This window comes from Oryctolagus cuniculus, chromosome 15 (assembly GCF_964237555.1).
Source record: "Oryctolagus cuniculus chromosome 15, mOryCun1.1, whole genome shotgun sequence".
In the NCBI taxonomy this organism is placed as follows: domain Eukaryota; kingdom Metazoa; phylum Chordata; class Mammalia; order Lagomorpha; family Leporidae; genus Oryctolagus; species Oryctolagus cuniculus.
Window position 1 is genome coordinate 5,641,541 of NC_091446.1, and position 17,822 is coordinate 5,659,362.

General features: G+C 49.8%; 1 protein-coding gene across 1 annotated transcript in view; it reads right to left on the bottom strand.

Moving 5' to 3' along the window:
* Positions 1-236: 236 nt before the first annotated feature.
* FANK1 (fibronectin type III and ankyrin repeat domains 1) overlaps positions 237-17,822 on the bottom strand; it is a 132,973-nt gene continuing 115,387 nt past the window's right edge. The window contains 9 exon segments of the mRNA XM_008274828.4: positions 237-476; positions 590-634; positions 740-817; positions 1,281-1,391; positions 1,393-1,425; positions 4,962-5,127; positions 12,674-12,739; positions 13,449-13,523; positions 14,538-14,619. Of these exon segments, the coding sequence (XP_008273050.1) occupies positions 411-476; positions 590-634; positions 740-817; positions 1,281-1,391; positions 1,393-1,425; positions 4,962-5,127; positions 12,674-12,739; positions 13,449-13,523; positions 14,538-14,619 (722 nt within the window). The 3' untranslated portion in view covers positions 237-410.

Here is a 17,822-nt window from a genome sequence, read left to right on the forward strand (position 1 = left end):
GGAGCAGCAGCCCCACAGCACAGCCTAGACGGCCCTGTGCAGGGAGGGGAGGGCGTAATTGAAAACACATGAGGCCCAGAGTCCAGCAGGGACCTGCAATGGCTCAGAAGGCAGCGGGGAGGGGGAGGGGGGGTGCAGTGCATAAATATTGTTTCACATCTAACTCCAGAAGGCTCAGTGCAAGAAAACATCCCTGTCCTGCAGCTGCCCAGTGATGACACCACACACGCACGTGCTTAAGTTAAAAGATGTATTTCAAAGTGGGAACAGTCACAGGTTACAAAAAGTCACTGTGGATCTCCAACTAAATAAATAAACGAGAGCCCTCCACGATGCGGCGTTTCACAGGTCTGCTTCAGCAGCCGCGTTCTGCAGTCTTCCTCGGATTTGGTACAGAGCGGCACTCTGCGTCAGCGGATGGAGGACTTCTTTGGCAGCTGCTTTTTCCTCCTTTCTTCTAATAAGGAGACTACATTCTAGATAAACAGAGCAAACAGGTGAATGTATTCCAAGGTTTCTATTTGTAGTGGGGGGGGCGTGTGAAGCAAATTACTAGATTAGACTTGATAGGCATAAAAAGCAGCCCAACCTGTCGGTCAAACACTCTGGCCATTTCTAGGACACCTTTGCCAAACTGGAAGAGGAAAGAGGAGAAACAGCATTGCGCATACGTCTGGGATGATACAGTTATCCGCCTGCTCCTCCGCGGAGAACCGCAGCTAACCGTGGGCCCACTTACCTCGTTCTTTATACTTGCATCTGCCCCTTGGTCAAGTAGTAGCTGAACTAACTCTTCATGGTTATTCAACACGGCCACCTAAGAAACAAAGCACAGTGCAACATGAAGGCACCACCCCACCCACCCACCCACCCACCCCGGCCCAGCCCGGCCCCGCCACGAGCATGGGCAGCAGGAGGGCCTCCTGGGTGGCCGGCTCCGCCAGCAGCACCCTCCGAGGGCAGGGCTGGCCAGGCCACTGGGGCCTGCGTGGCAGCAGTGACAGCTGCAAGGAAAGTGGCAAGCGGAAACGGAATCTCCTTCCCCTCATCGTAACAGCAACATGAGAGATGCTAGCCCAGACTAGAACAAAGCAGCGTGTTCGTTGTTCTTGATGGATCTGCTGTGATCCAACAATGGCCCAGGGGAACTGGGGCTGCCGATAATCCTCAAAGCACAAACAGTGGCATCCTGAGGCTCCTAGGAGTACCTGCAGGGCCGAGACCCAGGGCTCCCAGGGCTCCTTCCAGAAACCCCTGCACGCGCTGGCAGAAGCGCGTACCATGAGCGGCGTCTTTCCATCTCTGTCCTTCACGTTCACGTCGGCCCCAGCCTCGATGAGCAGAGAGGCCACCCTCTGGTTTCCCGACACTGCAGAGACTCTCATCAGGGGGGGTCCATCCTAAACCAGTGTCCATGGCGTCCACCTGTGGTGCATGAAGAACCGCTGCACTTGGCCAGCCTTCTCTGCATTACAAGCCCGAGTCGTGAACTCACAGAAGGAGCACTGAGCTGCCCAAGCTGCCCAAACTGCCCCAACGAGATGCCACATTGCTAGACTCGGCGAGAGTCGGCTGGACTGTGCCGGCTTAACGGACATTTCCCATCAGTGAGAAGGTGGGTTAGCGTCACACCGGGGCTGCTTCCCAAGACGCCCCAGTGAGTTTCATGGAAAAGAACACGGCAGGCTGGCCAAAGTAACTGAACTGAGCACCGTACTTTTGGCTCCATTGTGAACTCCCTGCCTTAACTTCAGGCCCAACTTCCCTCACCTGTTCTTTTCCAATTATGTATCTTTCTAAGCAGCTCCACATCCTCACACTTCTCAGTTCTTAGCCATTGTAGGCAGGGTGCCTAGATGCGTTACACAGACCCCCACTGAAAAGCCGGCTGGCCTAATGCCTTCCCCTGAAACACTGCACACCACTTCCTCACACAGCCATTTCCCAGTCGTCCTCTCTACACAGTGATCACTCCAGTTAGTCTTTTTATAGGCATGTTTTAGAAAGTGTAAATGTCAGGCCAGCACTGTGGCCCAGCAGGTAAAGCCACCACCTGTAGTGCCTGCATCCCAAATGGGTGCTGGTTCGAGTCCCGGCTGCTCCACTTCCCATCCAGCTCCCTGCTATGGCCTGGGAAAGCAGCAGAAGTCCTTGAGCCTTTGCACCCACATGGGAGACCCGGAAGATCTCCTGGCTTTTGGATTGGCCCAGCTCCAGCCATTGCAGCCATCTGGGGAGTGAACCAGCAGATGGAAGACCCCCTCTCTCTCTCTTCCTCTGCCTCTCTGTAACTCTGCCTTTCAAATAAATAAATGTCTTAAAAAAAAATGTAGACGTGGTATCCTTCTGTTCCAATGCAGACCTCACCAGTGCGTGAGGAGTGGTGTTGACGTAGAGTCTGCTGTGTGCTCACAGACAGACACAAACACGCATGCAGTGAATTCTGCTACAGAATTACTCCAAAGGGAGCTGTGGCTTTGGTAAAACATCAGAACGGAGTGAACCAGGAGCTGCCGGAGGGCCTAGGACGTTCCAGACACTGACATGTGTGACGTTATCCACTGCAAGACCAGCAGGCCTCACAACTCCTCCCCCTGCAAATCGACACCCTGTGAGCAGCAAGCCTCAGAGTCTGTAATAATAATCACAGCACATGAGCTTTAAACGCGCGTTTTCTCTTCTGCCGGAGGCCATGAAGGGGTGGGAGTTTGTACCCCAGGTCTACCAAAGATCAAAGCAAACCTGGGAGGACTCAGGTGCCTTTCCTAAGGTCAAGTGGTTCCCCGTTCAAGTACCTAAGTTGCTCTCAGTACAAAATCATGACACCTGGGAGGATGGTGGCAACACCCCAGCTCCCAAATCCACCCCCCAGCCGTCTGGGGTGACAGGAGAGCCGACATGTAGAGACTCATGTTGACATCATCTCCGTGCCACCAGCCCACCACACAAAATCTTTAGTGGACACGTCCATGCTAACAGTTCTGCCCTCTGCAAAAGGGCTCCAACTCCGTAGAGAAAGACGGGATTTATCCCAAATAAGTGTGTTCATATTTTATCTAATGCTCAGAGCCTCCATGTCCAGACTTCTAGAGTTCCAGTGTTTTGAGCAGAGACCTGCCCGGTTCTGGATTCTTTTCTTCTTTTGGCAAAGTTCAGCCTTGTCAGCTACGGACTGCACTGACCCAAAGCGTGAGCAGAGCTGCGGTAAACCCTCGGGGGAGTGCGGCTGTCACGGCTACAGGTGGCAAGTGTGGCCTGGCTCTGCCACAAAAGGCCACAGGCTGAGCCTTCTGGCCTCGTGTGCATCTCTAAAGCATAAAGGAAACCAGAAATGCAATAAAAGGAAGTGTCCTCGTGACTGAGATTTTCATGTTCCCAACTCTCCGAAGGCAGCAGCAGGAACCAGTGGGACCCCACAATGTGAGTCTCGCTGAGACAAACGAGTGCAAATTCGCTTAGGGCTTCCAGGAGACCGAACTGTTCCTAATTTGAGCTGGTTTTCCAGGTCATCAATTTAATTCCTCAAGTACCTGCCACCATGTGGCAATCACAACACAGTGTTTTGTCCATCATTATTTACTTCCAGACCTTGAAATTGTTAATGTCTTCAAGTTCTAAGAGTTGAACTAAAGATTCAAGGTTATCAGCAGTTATCACAATTGATTTAGTTCTAATTACCCATCTTCAATCCCAGGCCAAACAATTAGACTTCAATTCACCAAATCAGATTTATACTTCCTGCCAAGGAAAGCCATTCTACATGCCTGCTTCCAGAGGAAGACACTCAGCACTGAAAGGCTTTATTCTTGATACAATTAGAACCTTTAAAAAATTTTTGGGGGGCCGGCACTGTGGCACAGTCGGTTAACACCCTGGCCTGCAGTGCTGGCATCCCATATGGGCGCCAGTTTGAGACCCAGCTGCTCCACTTCCAATCCAGCTCTCTGCTGTGGCCTGGGAAAGCAGTAGAAGATGGCCCAAGTCCTTGGTCCCCTGTACCTGCCCACGTGGGAGACCCGGGAGAAATTCCTGGCTCCTGGCTTCAGATCAGCGCAGCTCAGCCATTGCAGCCAGTTGGGGAGTGAACCAGCAGATGGAAGACCTCTCTCTCTCTCTGCCTCTCCTCTCTCTAACTCTGACTTTCAAATAAATTAATAAATCTTTAAAAAAAAATTTTGGGGGGAAAACTGATCTTTAAAGCAAGGCAAGGGGGCCGGCCCTGTGGTGTAGTGGGTAAAGCTGTCGCCTGCAGTGCCAGCATCCCATATGGGCGCTGGTTCAAGACCTGACTACTCCACTTCTGATCCAGCTCTCTGCTATGGCCTGGGAAAGCAGCAGAAGATGGCCCAAGTCCTTGGGGTCCCTGAACCCAGGTGGGAGACCTGTAAGAAGCTCCTGGCTTCAGAGTGGCACAGCTCCAGCTGTTGCAGCCAATTGGGGAGTGAACCAGCGGATGAAAGACCTCTCTCTTTGCCTCTCCTTCTCTCTCTCTGTATAACTCTGACTTTCAAATAAATAAATAAATCTTTTAAAAAAAAAGTAAGCCAAGAACAAAAATAATTTTAAAATCAACAAGAAGCCCTGTCATGCTAACAGATCTTAATATCTTCATGCCTCTAACACTTAAGACAATATCTGCAGCTTGGCAGGTGCCCAGTAGAGCTCTGATGATGGACTCAAGAGACAAGCAAGCAAGTGAACAAAGAGATGAAGCAGAGGCATCAGGCCTGCCGGGGATGCAAGCCTGCACCACTTTCCTCTGGGATAAGCCGAGTTCACTGGTGCTGTCCGGGCTCCAGGGGCTGCACGTTACAAGGCCCCGGAGCTTTCTCGCTGGTAGATCGGGGGTCTTTCTCCATTGTTGGAGTCTGATTCACCAAAGGCCCTGCTTCTCCCAGATCCCGTGGAAAGCCATCCAGGCTATTACTGACACACGCAGGTGAACACAGGAGGTCGCCTACCTCACAGCCATCCTTTATCATCCACTCGACCACATTGCAGTGGCCTCCGTCTGCAGCCCAGTGCAGAGCTGTGCAGCCTCCCAGGTCTCGGGCCTCCCAGGAAGCGCCATGCCTTCGGAGATATTTCACAACATCCAGGTGACCCGCGTAGCATGCAAGCATCAGACTGCAACAGGTGGAAGAAGAAGCACTGGGCTGTGAGCACAGTCGCCAAACTCAGGTCCTTATCTTGCCCTGCCTGGCTTAAATGAAGAAATCTTAATTTGAGTGAAAAAATTCAGGTGAATTATTTATACAAAAATGCGTATGCACTCATCAATGATGAATGGATAGACAAGATGTGGAATGTGCATGCAATGGGGTATTATTCAGTCATGAAAAGGAAATGAATGCTACCATATGGGTGAACCTTAAGACATTCTGCTGCATCAGAGGTGCCATTTTGCATGACTCCGTGTATATGAACTATCCAGGACAGACACGTCGTCAGCACAGACCAGCAGGCTGTGGCATCTGGGCATCAGAGGAGAGAAGTGTGGAGGGACTACTCATGCCTACACAACTTCTTTCTGGGGTGACCAAACAAGTCCTGTCACCAGAGGGGCAGCGAGTGCACCGTTCTGTGAGTGCATCTTAAAATATAAAGTTACACATTTTAAAGAAGTACATTTCATGATATGTGGATTACATCTCCACAAAAAACAAACAGTGACTATTTCAGTATAAAATATTGGCTTTAAAAACATCTAAGAGGTGATGAAGATATTGGAAAAATACATAGTTGACACTATTTTAGCAATAACTACTAAATCCATCGCTCCAAAAATTGGTGCATAAAAAAAAGAATGAAACATCTGGTTTGTCTTTGTAGGATGAAATACAGTCCAAGCCCAGGTGACGAGGATAAGCATTCTTCTAAAGACTGCGACTAACACACACAGACAGAACCATGGAATTAGAAAGCCCCTTTCTGCAGCTCCAAATTAAATCACTGGTTCAGCCAGGGAACATCAGTGGATGCTAGAACTGTTGGACAAAAGGTTAATGGGGAATAGGATGTTCACATGGTATTGAACCATGGCCCCATAATTTGCTAAATGTAATGGGAAAGTACACCTATGCAAAGTAGGGGCCCGCCTGTCACCACCCTGACACATTAAACCCAGAATCAGCAGCTGTGAGAGAACTTGTATGACAGAGCTCCTAATGGAGGAAGCAGGAAGTCACAAAACTAATTCCAGCGAAAACAACAGATGCAGAAAGGTAGAGGGAGGTTTCGGGATAAAAGATTAGGGGCCGGCGCTGCGGCGTAGCAGGTAAAGCTACTGCTGCCTGTAGTGCCGGCATCCCACACGGGTGCCATTCAAGTCCCTGCTGCTCCACTCTGATCTAGCTCTCCGCTATGGCCTGGGAAAGCAGCAGAGAAAGGCCCAAGTCCTTGGGTCCCTGCACCCTCATGGGAGACCCAGAAGAAGCTCCTGGCTCCTGGCTTTGGATCGGCACAGCTCTGGCCATCTCGGCCAATTGGGGAGTGAACCAGCGGATGGAAGACCTCATTCTCTGTGCCTCTCCTCTCTGTGTAACTCTGACTTTCAAATAAATAAATCTTTAAAAAATTTTAAAAATAAAAATTAAAGAGACCAAACGATCAGATGCAATAGGAACCATGGTCTTACCCCACCTCCCAGTAAAGCTGTACACAGCCTTTGGGGGAAAGGGGGACCACCCGCAGGGAGGCTGGGCAGCAGTGACAACAGGGAACCTGTGTGAGGAGCCTTCAGTGTGTTGATGATAGGGTGGTTATGTTTTAGGGGACACACACTCAAGTATGCATGGGTAGGGGGTTGTGATGCCTACTGCCTACTCAGTTCAGTGAAAGACATGCAGAGAAGCAAATATAACCAAATGTCAACAGTCTAGGTGGTTGGTTGGTTTGTTTCATTGTTGTTCTCTTTCCTTTTCTAAACATTTGAAATTTTTCAAAATAAAGAGTCGCAAAATGAAACGGAAGCTCTCGACTTCCTGGCACTGAGCCACCAGGGACCCGTGGCTCCTCCTTTCCAGGCAGAGGCCAGCCTGGTAGAAGCCACCTAGGCCCTCCACGTGCAAAGCCACTGAAGTCTACACAGCTGTCAGCTGAACTCAGCCCGCCTCATCCTCAGGTGTCCTGTCCAGCCCCTGCCTCATGAGGCCGCTGTCATGTTCACCCCACAGCAGGGGAGACCTCGGGCCACGGGGCTCTTCTGGAGCCCACCATTGCAGGCCCCCCACTGTGCCCAAGGCAGGCCCACCTGGAAGGCAAAGACGCCCAGCTGCTCTGCTCACCTGCTGCGGCTGGGTCCCACTGCCCAGGCATGCAGCACCACGTCGCCAGGCCCTTCTCTCTCTCTCTCCCTCTCCCTCTCCCTCTCCCTCTCTTTCTCAGCCTCTATGATCATCTCCTTTCTCTTTGACATGTTTTCTTGTATTTCCTTATTCTTTAATATACTTGTCTGTTTAAACTGACAATATTTACATAATAAATATTCCATTACATGAAGATATCAGCACTTAAATCAGTCTACAATTGAACATTTGATTCAAATTTTTCACAACTTTAAATAAGACCACAGTAGCCACCTTACTACCTAGAATCGTAATTGCATTTCTGGTTGTTTCTAAAACAGCACGGCCATGTCTGGAGAGGACGACTCTAAGTGCTTTCAGGGAGGGTCCATCAGCTTACACTTCCATCAGCTGGATCTGGCAACACCCATTTCACTGTGCCTTGACCAACACTATTACCTTTCAAGTCCCAAGTTGGCAAGTGCAAGTGTTTATACTAACAAGGCAAAGCACCTTTCATATGAATTGCTTATATTGATTCTGGCATGAACTGTCTTTGTGTGTGAATGTGTATAGAATATTTTCTGTTGGCATGCATGTGTGTGTCTTCAATACATTAAAATGCCAGTTGTTTATCTACAATACACGTGACTACTTCCCCAAATTGTTAACTCTGTAACAATTTTTTGGACAGAGTTAGAGAGAGAGAGAGACAGATAAAGGTCTTCCTCCCGTTGGTTCACCCCCACAAATGGCTGCTATGGCCAGTACCATGCTGATCCAAAGCCAGGAGCCAGGTGCTTCTCCTGGTCTCCCATGCAGGTGCAGGGCCCAAGCACTTAGGCCATCCTCCACTGCCTTCCCGGGCCACAGCAGAGAGCTGGACTGGAAGAGGAACAACCAGGACAGAACCAGCACCCCAAACGGGACTAGAACCCCGGGGTGCCAGCACCGCAGGTGGAGGATTAGCCTAGTGAGCCACGGCACTGGCCAACTTTTTAACTATTTTAAAATGTGTGATAGGCTCAATCTTTCCCTTAGTGATTTATCTTAATGTTTTTATGCATTTCACATTATAAACCAGCTACATATATGCTTGTAATTTCTAGGCTTTGATGGTGTTGGTTTTTTATGTATCTTAATTCATAGGGAATTTATTTTGGTACATGCTTTCAGACCAAGATCTGTTTTTCCTCCCACAAATGGCCTATTTTTTCAATACCTGCCTCATTGGTTGGTTATTTCCATCACTATACACTATGTTCTTGGGTAGATGGAATCTATTTCAGTATTTCTATTCCATCCTACTTTTATCACTTTTATCATTTTTCTAGTTATTTCTACCAGCATCATATTCATTAGTCCTACTTCATGAGGTACTTTAATAACTGTCACCGCAAGTCCTTCGAGGCTCCTCTTGGACAGTTTGCATACCCATCATCATTCATTTATTCTTCCGGACCAGTCACAACCATTGTGATGGTCTCCCAGGAATGGTTCTACCCAAGGCTGCAAAGAACCTGTGTGCTACTTTGGGCAAAATTGAAAACAGCATCATGTTCACTCCTGCCATTCTGGCACAGGCTACAGGTCTGCGTGTTAAGTCTTTGTCTCTCAGTGAGGTTCTAAAGGTTTATCTTTTCTCTTTTTTTTTTAACTTTTATTTAATGAATATAAATTTCCAAAGTACAGCTTATAGATTACAATGGCTCCCCCCCCCATAATGTCCCTCCCACCCTATAGGTTTATCTTTTCATTGAAATTGATTTTATTTATTTATTTTTTTGACAGGCAGAGTTAGACAGTGAGAGAGAGAGACAGAGAGAAAGGTCTTCCTTCTGTTGGTTCACCCCCAAAATGGCCGCTAAGGCCGGCACTGCGCCGATTCAAACCAGGAGCCAGGCACTCCCTCCTGGTCTCCCATGGGGTGCAGGGCCCAAGCACTCGGCCATCCTCCACTGCCTTCCCAGGCCACAGCAGAGAGCTGGACTGGAAGAGGAGCAACCGGGACAGAATCCGGCGCCCCAACCGGGACCAGAACCCAGGGTGCCGGCGTCGCAGGCAGAGGATTAGCCTAGTGAGCCACGGCGCCAGCCTTTTCTTTTTATTCTTTAAGATTTATTTATTTATTTGAAAGGCAGAGTTACAGAGAGGAGAGAGAATCTTTCATCCACTGCTTCACTTCCCCAGATGACCACAATAGCCAGGATGGGCCAGGCCAAAGCCAGGAAGCCAGGAGCTTCATCCGGGTCTCCCATGCAGATGGCAGGGGCCCAGGTATTTGAGCCGCCGTCTGCTGCTTTCCCAGGTGCATTAGCAGGGAGCTGGACGGAAAAGGCAGCAGCCGGGACTTGAACTGGTGTCCACACAGGATGCTGGCACTGCAGGCAGCAGCTTAACCCACTGCACCATAACACTGGCCCCTCTAGATTTTTATTCTATTTTATCTTGTTACAGTTAAAAACTTCTAACGTCTCTGATACCTGCTTGCCTTACTGAACCTCCTCCTGTGGTCCACGTACTAGGAAGTTACTTTGCTAAGTCTCTGGGGTAGGGGATGGCACATCTTAGCTCCTATCCTACCAAGCTGATCAGCCTTCCACAATGCTGTCTAGTCGTGAAACAAAACGTAGCTTGCATTTATCATACACCAGGTCCTGTCTTACATGTGGAACACATGTTCTCACTAAATACTCAGGGCAGACCTAGGATAGTGCTTCTACTAGCCCCATTTCACAGATGGCAAAACCGAGGTACAGAAATGTTAAACAACGTGCCTGAAGTCACACTCCATTCCCATAAAGGAATATAAATTTGACATTGATTGGTTGGCTCTGCCTATGCTCTTGCCCCTACTCACGGGCTTCACTGATTTTGAAGAAGAATTTTTCAACACCAAGATTGACTGACACTGTGGCTAAGAAAAAAAATTTGTGGGGCTGCTGTTGTGGCACAGGGGGTTGATCCCTTGCTTGTGATGCTGCCATCCCATATTAGGCTGCTGGTTCAAGTCCTGACTGCTCCACTTCACATCCAGTTTCCTGCTAACGCACCAGGGAAAGCAGTGGAAGACGGCCCAAGTACTTGGGTCCCGGCACCCATCTGGGAGACCAGAATGGAATTCCTGACTCCTGGCTTCAAGGGGCCCAGCTCTTCGGGGAGTGAACTTGCAGATGGAAGCGCCTCGTGCACGCTCTCACTCCTTCTGTGGTGAGCTGCCTTTCAAGTAAATACATCTTTAAAATAAATAAAACTAAATTATTTGTATGCTGCAATGAAAGGGAACGCTTCCTGCCCTCCATGTGCCAGACACTGGCCAAACGCTGAGGAGTGCCCTTCACTTTGAAAACTGAGACACTTGAACTGGGAAAGGTGCTGACTGAGACTACTTCTGTTTCCAAATATACACAAATTCAGGTTTCCACCTTTACTCTACGAGTGAGAAGTGTTAAGAAATTTCCTAGTATTAAAAACCCCACCTGGGCCGGCGCCGTGGCTCAATAGGCTAATCCTCCACCTTGCGGCGCCGGCACACCGGGTTCTAGTCCCGGTCAGGGCGCCGGATTCTGTCCCGGTTGCCCCTCTTCCAGGCCAGCTCTCTGCTATGGCCAGGGAGTGCAGTGGAGGATGGCCCAAGTGCTTGGGCCCTGCACCCCATGGGAGACCAGGAAAAGCACCTGGCTCCTGGCTCCTGCCATCGGATCAGCGCGGTGTGCCGGCTGCAGCGGCGGCCATTGGAGGGTGAACCAACGGCAAAAGGAAGACCTTTCTCTCTCTGTCTCTCTCTCTCTCACTGTCCACTCTGCCTGTCAAAAAAAAAAAAAAACAAAAAAAAAAAAAAACAAAAAAAAACCCCACCTTCCCATGTGAAACTATGCATTGTGAGATCCCTATATTCCTACACACACACAGCTCGCTCGCGCTCTCGCTCTCTCTCTCTCTCTCTCTCTCTCACACACACACACACCCCACAGCTTTAACAATCAGGTTATCCTGTGCAGGTTTTCCAACTTCTCTCTTCTGGAAAAGTACAGGGTTATTTTTGGTACCTGGAAAATCTGAACAGGCTCACTGGAAGAACAATCAAGCCACAGAGCCTATATTGGAGGTAATTCTTTAATAAATTTTCTAATTTCTTGCATGGATTTGGTCATTTTAGATTTCCTGTGTCTTGGATTGTTTTGGTGACTTTTCTGAAAAATGTATCAATTTCAATGAAATTATCAAATCTATCACAGATGCAAAAGCACTTTTTTGTGCCTAGATTTCCTCTGTATCCTTTCTTCTGTTTCTGTCCCCTTTCTATCGGGCGATTATGCTGTTTCTCTCAGATTCACCAGTTTGGTCTATGTTACCATACAGACTTCGCAGTATGACTCATCTCTCAATCTGCTTTTTGATTAATTTCTACTTTTAATTCTTCGCTTTTTTCCTACTTCCCTGGCCCTCCATTGTCTTTCCTTTTTAAATTGGCACTATTCTTCTCAAACTTTTTCAGTTAATGGCTTAGTTCCAAAAGTAAACTAAGTTTTTGGGGGGAGGGGGATTTCTTAAGTGATTTTTAAAATGTCGCAGTGTAAAACGTATTGTGTCTACATTGTGTCTGGAGAGCAGAGGAAGCTGGTGCTCCGATTCGAGATTCTATCATGCTGCCCTTGTCCGCGGCCTCCTTGTTCCGTGGCCTGAGTCCAGGCCTGCCCCTTCGCTCCGTGTGCATCGCATGGCCCTGAGCCCCTGGAGCCACAGCAGTGCACTTTGCACAGTGTTCGATCCAGGCAAAAGTGCAAGCACAGGGCCCGACACAGGCCTGTCATTCTGTGAACGCTGGTTAGCTTGACGGATCAAAGCTGATGCTGGGTTGGCCAGTGTAAGTCTTCGACAATATTCTTCCACCTGTCCTCTAGGTTTCATGCTCTTTCCTCGAGCTTTCCTTGTAACACCTTGTACAATGTGTGCCCTTTCGCCTCTGTGTTCCTGGGTTCTAGCTCTGAGATCAGCTTCCATTTGCAACTTTAGAAACACTGAGACTCTGTAAACAGATCACGGCTGACATGCAGACAGCTCTGAGCAAGTGCCAAGTACAAGGGCCAGGCACTTAGAACTCGGTGCCCAGCATGGAGCTGGCCATGGCTGTGTAACGGCCACCTACTGAGCAGTCGGGTGTGCACAGGCCCTGATGCCCTCCCCAGAGAAGGCTGACCCACTCTAACAGACGCCCATCTGCCTGATGAATGTGACCACCCGCAAACAGGGCGACGTGTCAGCGGCTGCCACCACCGCCTTTCCTGGGGATCTACTCACCCATCAGCACTGTGGGAAGGAACTGAAGAAATCTATTCGAGTGCAGCCAGAAACCCTCTATGCACAAGCCATGTCCCACCTCCTACCTGTCCTTGCCACTTCCATTCTTCAGATTCACGTCTGTGCCATTGGAAACTAAGATCTTCACAAGCCTAAAGGAAGCAATGGTGAGGGTGAGGGGCAAGCGGCTTGGATGACGTGGAGCTGTGAAGACCCAGGGAAGTCAGCCACACTCCACGCCCCTCTTCATCTTCAGAGGCTGGTATTAAAGACAGGGCATGACTAACCCAGATCTTACCCCTTACAGATGAATTATCCATTAATCTCAAACTAAACCACATAAAACAAATTAGACTACCAAAATTATGCACTATCATGTTAATGACTACTTTTAACATATACTCAAATGGCAACACTGAATCAAAACACATTTCTTTTCTAAACTGTGTTTAGTAATGAAAACACAAACATGATGTTAAAAGGTACCAGTATTTACGCTGTGTGGAACAGACAATGGAATGTGGAGGTTCTATCTTAGCACCCCCGCAGGGAGTCTGCTTTCCAGGATCTCTACCATCTTTTTTTAAGAAATTCAGAATCCAGTAAGCGGTTTTCCAAGGATATGGAAATGGTATTGCTTGTAATTGATTGATTGTCTCCTTTAACATAGATTGTACGTTTTACATTCTCTCCTGCATTTTGTGTAACTATGATTAAAAAAAAAAAAAGCTGAATTTATAAGCCAATATGCAGCACAGTTTGGGAAAGAGAAAAAAAGCTGGGTCCCCTGCAGCCTTGACCCCTGGCTGGCGTCTCTGGGGGAGGGGGAGGCCTCACTCAGAGATCAGAAAAGAACCATACCTGGTGTAGCCTTTCTGGGCAGCGACCATCAGAGCAGTGAAGCCAAACTTATTGGGAACATCAACCTTCACGTGGCTGTGGGGAAACACAGAAAGAATGAGCGTGCTCACCCCAGCTCCCTGTAGAGCAGTGACTGACAGCTCTTACAGAGCACAGGTGGCCAAAACAGGCTCATTTAGGGAAGAAAAAAAAACAGTTTCTTTCAGACTATGAAAGGTTTGTTGTCTTAGAATGCCCTGCCTAACATTTTAAAAGAGTCAAATTTAGGAGAAAAGAAAAACAATTGCTGCAGTCACTCTTAAAGCCGGCACTCCCTTCAACTCAGAAGCCAGGATGCCATCAGGGGAGATGGTACCATGAGCACAGCCTCGAGAAGTGAGCCGAGGGCGGCGTCTTCCCCAGGGACCGTCCCCGACTTAGGGGAGACCTAGGTGAGCCGAGGGCGCCGTCTTCCCCGGGGACCGTCCCCCACTTAGGGGAGACCTAAGCTTTGCCCTGCACCACCGTCTCCTACTGGGTGTGGAGCGATGTGTTTGAAGAAGGCAGAGCTGTCAGCCCAGGGACTCTGGTTTTTGTGGGAAGCTTCTCCGACCTACAGAGCCCCGGATTCTCCCAGGCATCACAGCTGACTCAGAAACCACGTGGGAAACGACTTGGTGTGGAGGAGGCAGCCTCAGAGGTGTCTTGGGCACGCCTGGTCCCCAGCTTCCCGTCACCTCTCAAAGGGAAGAGCGGCTGATCCAGCGCCTCCCTGACTCCCTCGGGAACTCGATGAGAAATCCTGGGGTGGGATGTGCCTAACGCGTGGCATTCAGGCACGGGGCAGAAATTATTCCTCGGAAGAAACACAACCCCCAGATTCGCTGTCTCCTTCACAGATTTTGCTGAATCACTGCAACAGTGACACGGCGGGGCCTTACGGCCGGATCCACCGACCACACTGTAGTGCCCACGCCCGTCGCCTGCGCTCAATCTGGGAGGCCGGCTCAAGGCATGGGAATTCTCAAGAAAACAGGGTAAAGCCACATCACGTGTGTCCGTGTACTTGGGGGGCATTTTAAAAAGAAAAAGCAAACTGGGTCCTCTCACCCTCCTTGAAATATCCGAAGGAGCAAATCTTCGTCGTTCATGTTGACAGCTCGGTGGAAGTACTCACTGCTAATGGGCTCTCCTGAGGAAGGCAGGGGGACAGCAGTCACCCCGAGGAGGAGGAGGAAAGGCCCGTCCCAGCCACGCCCACCAGGGCCTCCAGTGGATGCCATGTTCACCCCCACGAAGGCACTTGGCCGTTCCTCTAGCCACAGCTTACGTCTGTCCGCCGACTGCTTCTTTCTCTGAAAGAGACCCTGCACTCAGGCACTGGACATTTTCTTATAAAATCCTGCTTTGTGTTTGAAAATGATACCTCCAGATGTCACTGAACCTTAGTAAATGACTTTTTTTTTTTTTTTTTTGACAGGCAGAGTAGACAGTGAAAGAGAGAGAGAGAGAGAAAGGTCTTCCTTTTCCACTGGTTCACCCCCCAGTGGCCGGCGTGCTGCGGCCGGTGCACCATGCCAATCCGAAGCCAGGAGCCAGGTGCTTCTCCTGGTCTCCCATGGGGTGCAGGGCCCAAGCACTTGGGCCATCCTCCACTGCACTCCCTGGCCACAGCAGAGAGCTGGACAGGAAGAGGAGCAACCGGGACAGAATCCGGTGCCCCGACTGGGACTAGAACCTGGTGTGCCGGAGCCACAGGCAGAGGATTAGCCTATTGAGCTGCAGCACCAGCCATAAATGACTCTTACAAGCAAGGAAGAACCCAGCAATTGCCACAACATCCTACCGTTATTTGCCAGTCACTAAACTGTTGAAAACAACAAACAAAAGAACACAAATTGCTTTCACACTTGAAATTGCAGTTTTCAGTTCTTCCCAGGAATACGGTCTCCTCTGAGCTGGTGGGGGCCAAAGGAGCATAGGCCTGCAGGGAAGCAGGGGGAGGACCTGCCAGGCAGAGAAGAACAAGAAGGAGTCTGAGGAGGGAAGCAAGCAGGCAGGACTGCACCTGTCCCTTTGTACAGGGGAACCGAACTCCGCAGGGAAGAGGAAAGGGCAGAGTTCCGCAGGAGCGGGAACAGGAGTTCAAGGCCACCAGCAAGAGTTCAAGGCCACCAGCAAGAGCCCATCCTTTAGGGCACTGCTTTCATATTCCATCTCCCAGAGCCCCGTGGGTGCCCGCCCCAGACTCCATCTCCTAGAGGTCCCCGCGGGGGGGGGGGGGGGTCCTCTTAAATTACCACGATTAAGCTTAAGGGAAGCACTTAGAGTAGCGCCTGGGTGACAGTGACTGTAGGAGCAGCAGCTGTCACTGTTGGACACAGTCCCATGCTTCTCTCATACCAACGTGACCGTGGCAGGTGCTCACATGTGTCATCATTGGTCCAAGTCATCTACAAGGCTGCGAGGTCTCGTTCATTCATTCAACAAGTACTTAGCAAGCGACTTGCATGCCAAGACAACAAGACAAACATCGCCCTCCCCTGGTTCATTTACACTGTGAGTCCCACTTCAGTCTATTATTATTTTCAGTCCCAAAAGGAACTATCTAGCCCCTACCCCCACCCTCCTGCACTGCCCCCCAGGCTGCCTCCTGGGCTCACCCTACCTAACCTGCCTCTCCTGGCCTGGCCACCCCGTGTCTGCTCCTTAAGGGACAGCAGCTCACAGGCTTAGGGGCCTCTCCCCCGATTTCCTCAGAGGGTCAGTGGGTCAACTGGGAGTATGGTGCCAGAAGAATAGGGGGTCTCTATCAGAATGACCTTTAGCCCTTAGCTTTTGGTAAAAAAACAAGTCAATACCAAGTTAAAATTACTTGGAAATAACAAATTATTTGTCTGCTAGAGCTTGCCAATCTCTTAAAGGCTTTTTTGTTGTTGTTGTTATATTATACTTCCTTTTCTTCATTCCACACATATTTTAAGGCCAAAAGTTTCAAATCAATGTTATCACAATAAAGCCATCAGAGGCCGAGGCCTGCACTGCCCTGGCCTTCAAGGGGAGGGCATGCCTGGCCCAGCAGTTGTACCACAGAGGCTAAGGAAGGGGCAGGGTTCTTCCTGAGGATGCTTGACATTGTCTGGTGATACTCTGTCACAATTTAGGAGATGGTGCTGCTGTCCAGGAGAGGGCCAGGGATGCTGTACACAAGACAGCCCCTTCCCCCAGAGAATCACCTGGGCCCAAAACATCAGGAGTCTCAGGCTGAGAACCCTTGACTACATCCACATGGAGTGAAGAGATCTGTCTGTGACCCGTCCACACCTCAGGGGGATCAACTAGCCCTACCGACTGTTTCTCTTTCTCTTCGTTTCCCAGAAAGCAGGGGGAAATGGTGTGGTATGTCTCTGTTACCCACCAAACAGCCCCCACTGCTGCGAACATCAAACTTCAACTGCCACGAAAAACATGAAAACACGTCATCTGGACAGAATCACCAACAAAAACATCTTACTTCTACTGTATTTTAAAATGTGGTGATACCCTAAACCAAATCCTATCAAGCTGCATAAAGGCCTGCACACACAATGCTTTCTAAATTCTCTCAACTGGGGCTGAGTCAGTTGTCCCAGGTCACCCGGTTAGGAGTGACCGCAGCAGAGATCAAGCCAGGTCTCTAAGGTCACACGCCTCCTCTTTCTAGTAGTCAGTAAATACGGAGGTATCTGACCATGTCACAATATGCTTCCATCCCCGTGAAGTTTTGTCAAGTTTGTAAAAGTACAATTAAGAGGAAGGGCATTTTCCATGAACTTTTTTGAGTCCACTTGTACAAACAACCTAAATAAACACCCGTCCTGGAGGTGTGAAAGGACAAGCACACTACAAAGCTTCCGCGGAGCGCCAGCCTCTTGGGACTTTGACAGCAGCTCCAATAGCACTCCCAGCAGCCCTCCACGTGCGCTTGCGCGCGGGCACCAGCTTCCACGCTGCCCAGGTCACCTGAACAGCAAGGCCCTCCTGCGGGGGCACCTCCCAGAGCATCCCAACCCGGAGCTCGGCAGCGTGCACCTGTAAGCAGAGTGAGTGTATCTGAGGATGGCTCGCAGCAAAGACCAGAGCAGCCAGATATAATGGAAGCAAACATGGCCTACTCCAGACTCTGCGAGCTGTGATCAGCACATGAGAACAAGGGGACCTCTCGCAGACGAGAGGGAAAGCAACACCCTGGCTCCATGTTTCTTGCTTGCCAACTTTCAGCAAAATGGAGACACCACCATCCTTTGGGGTAGGAGAGCCCTCTCCCAGCACGAACTCCTAAGCCTCCTCACTCTCCGCCCTGGCAGCCAGAGGGGCAGTGAGCATTAGCAGAGGAACCCACAATGATGGAGGCAC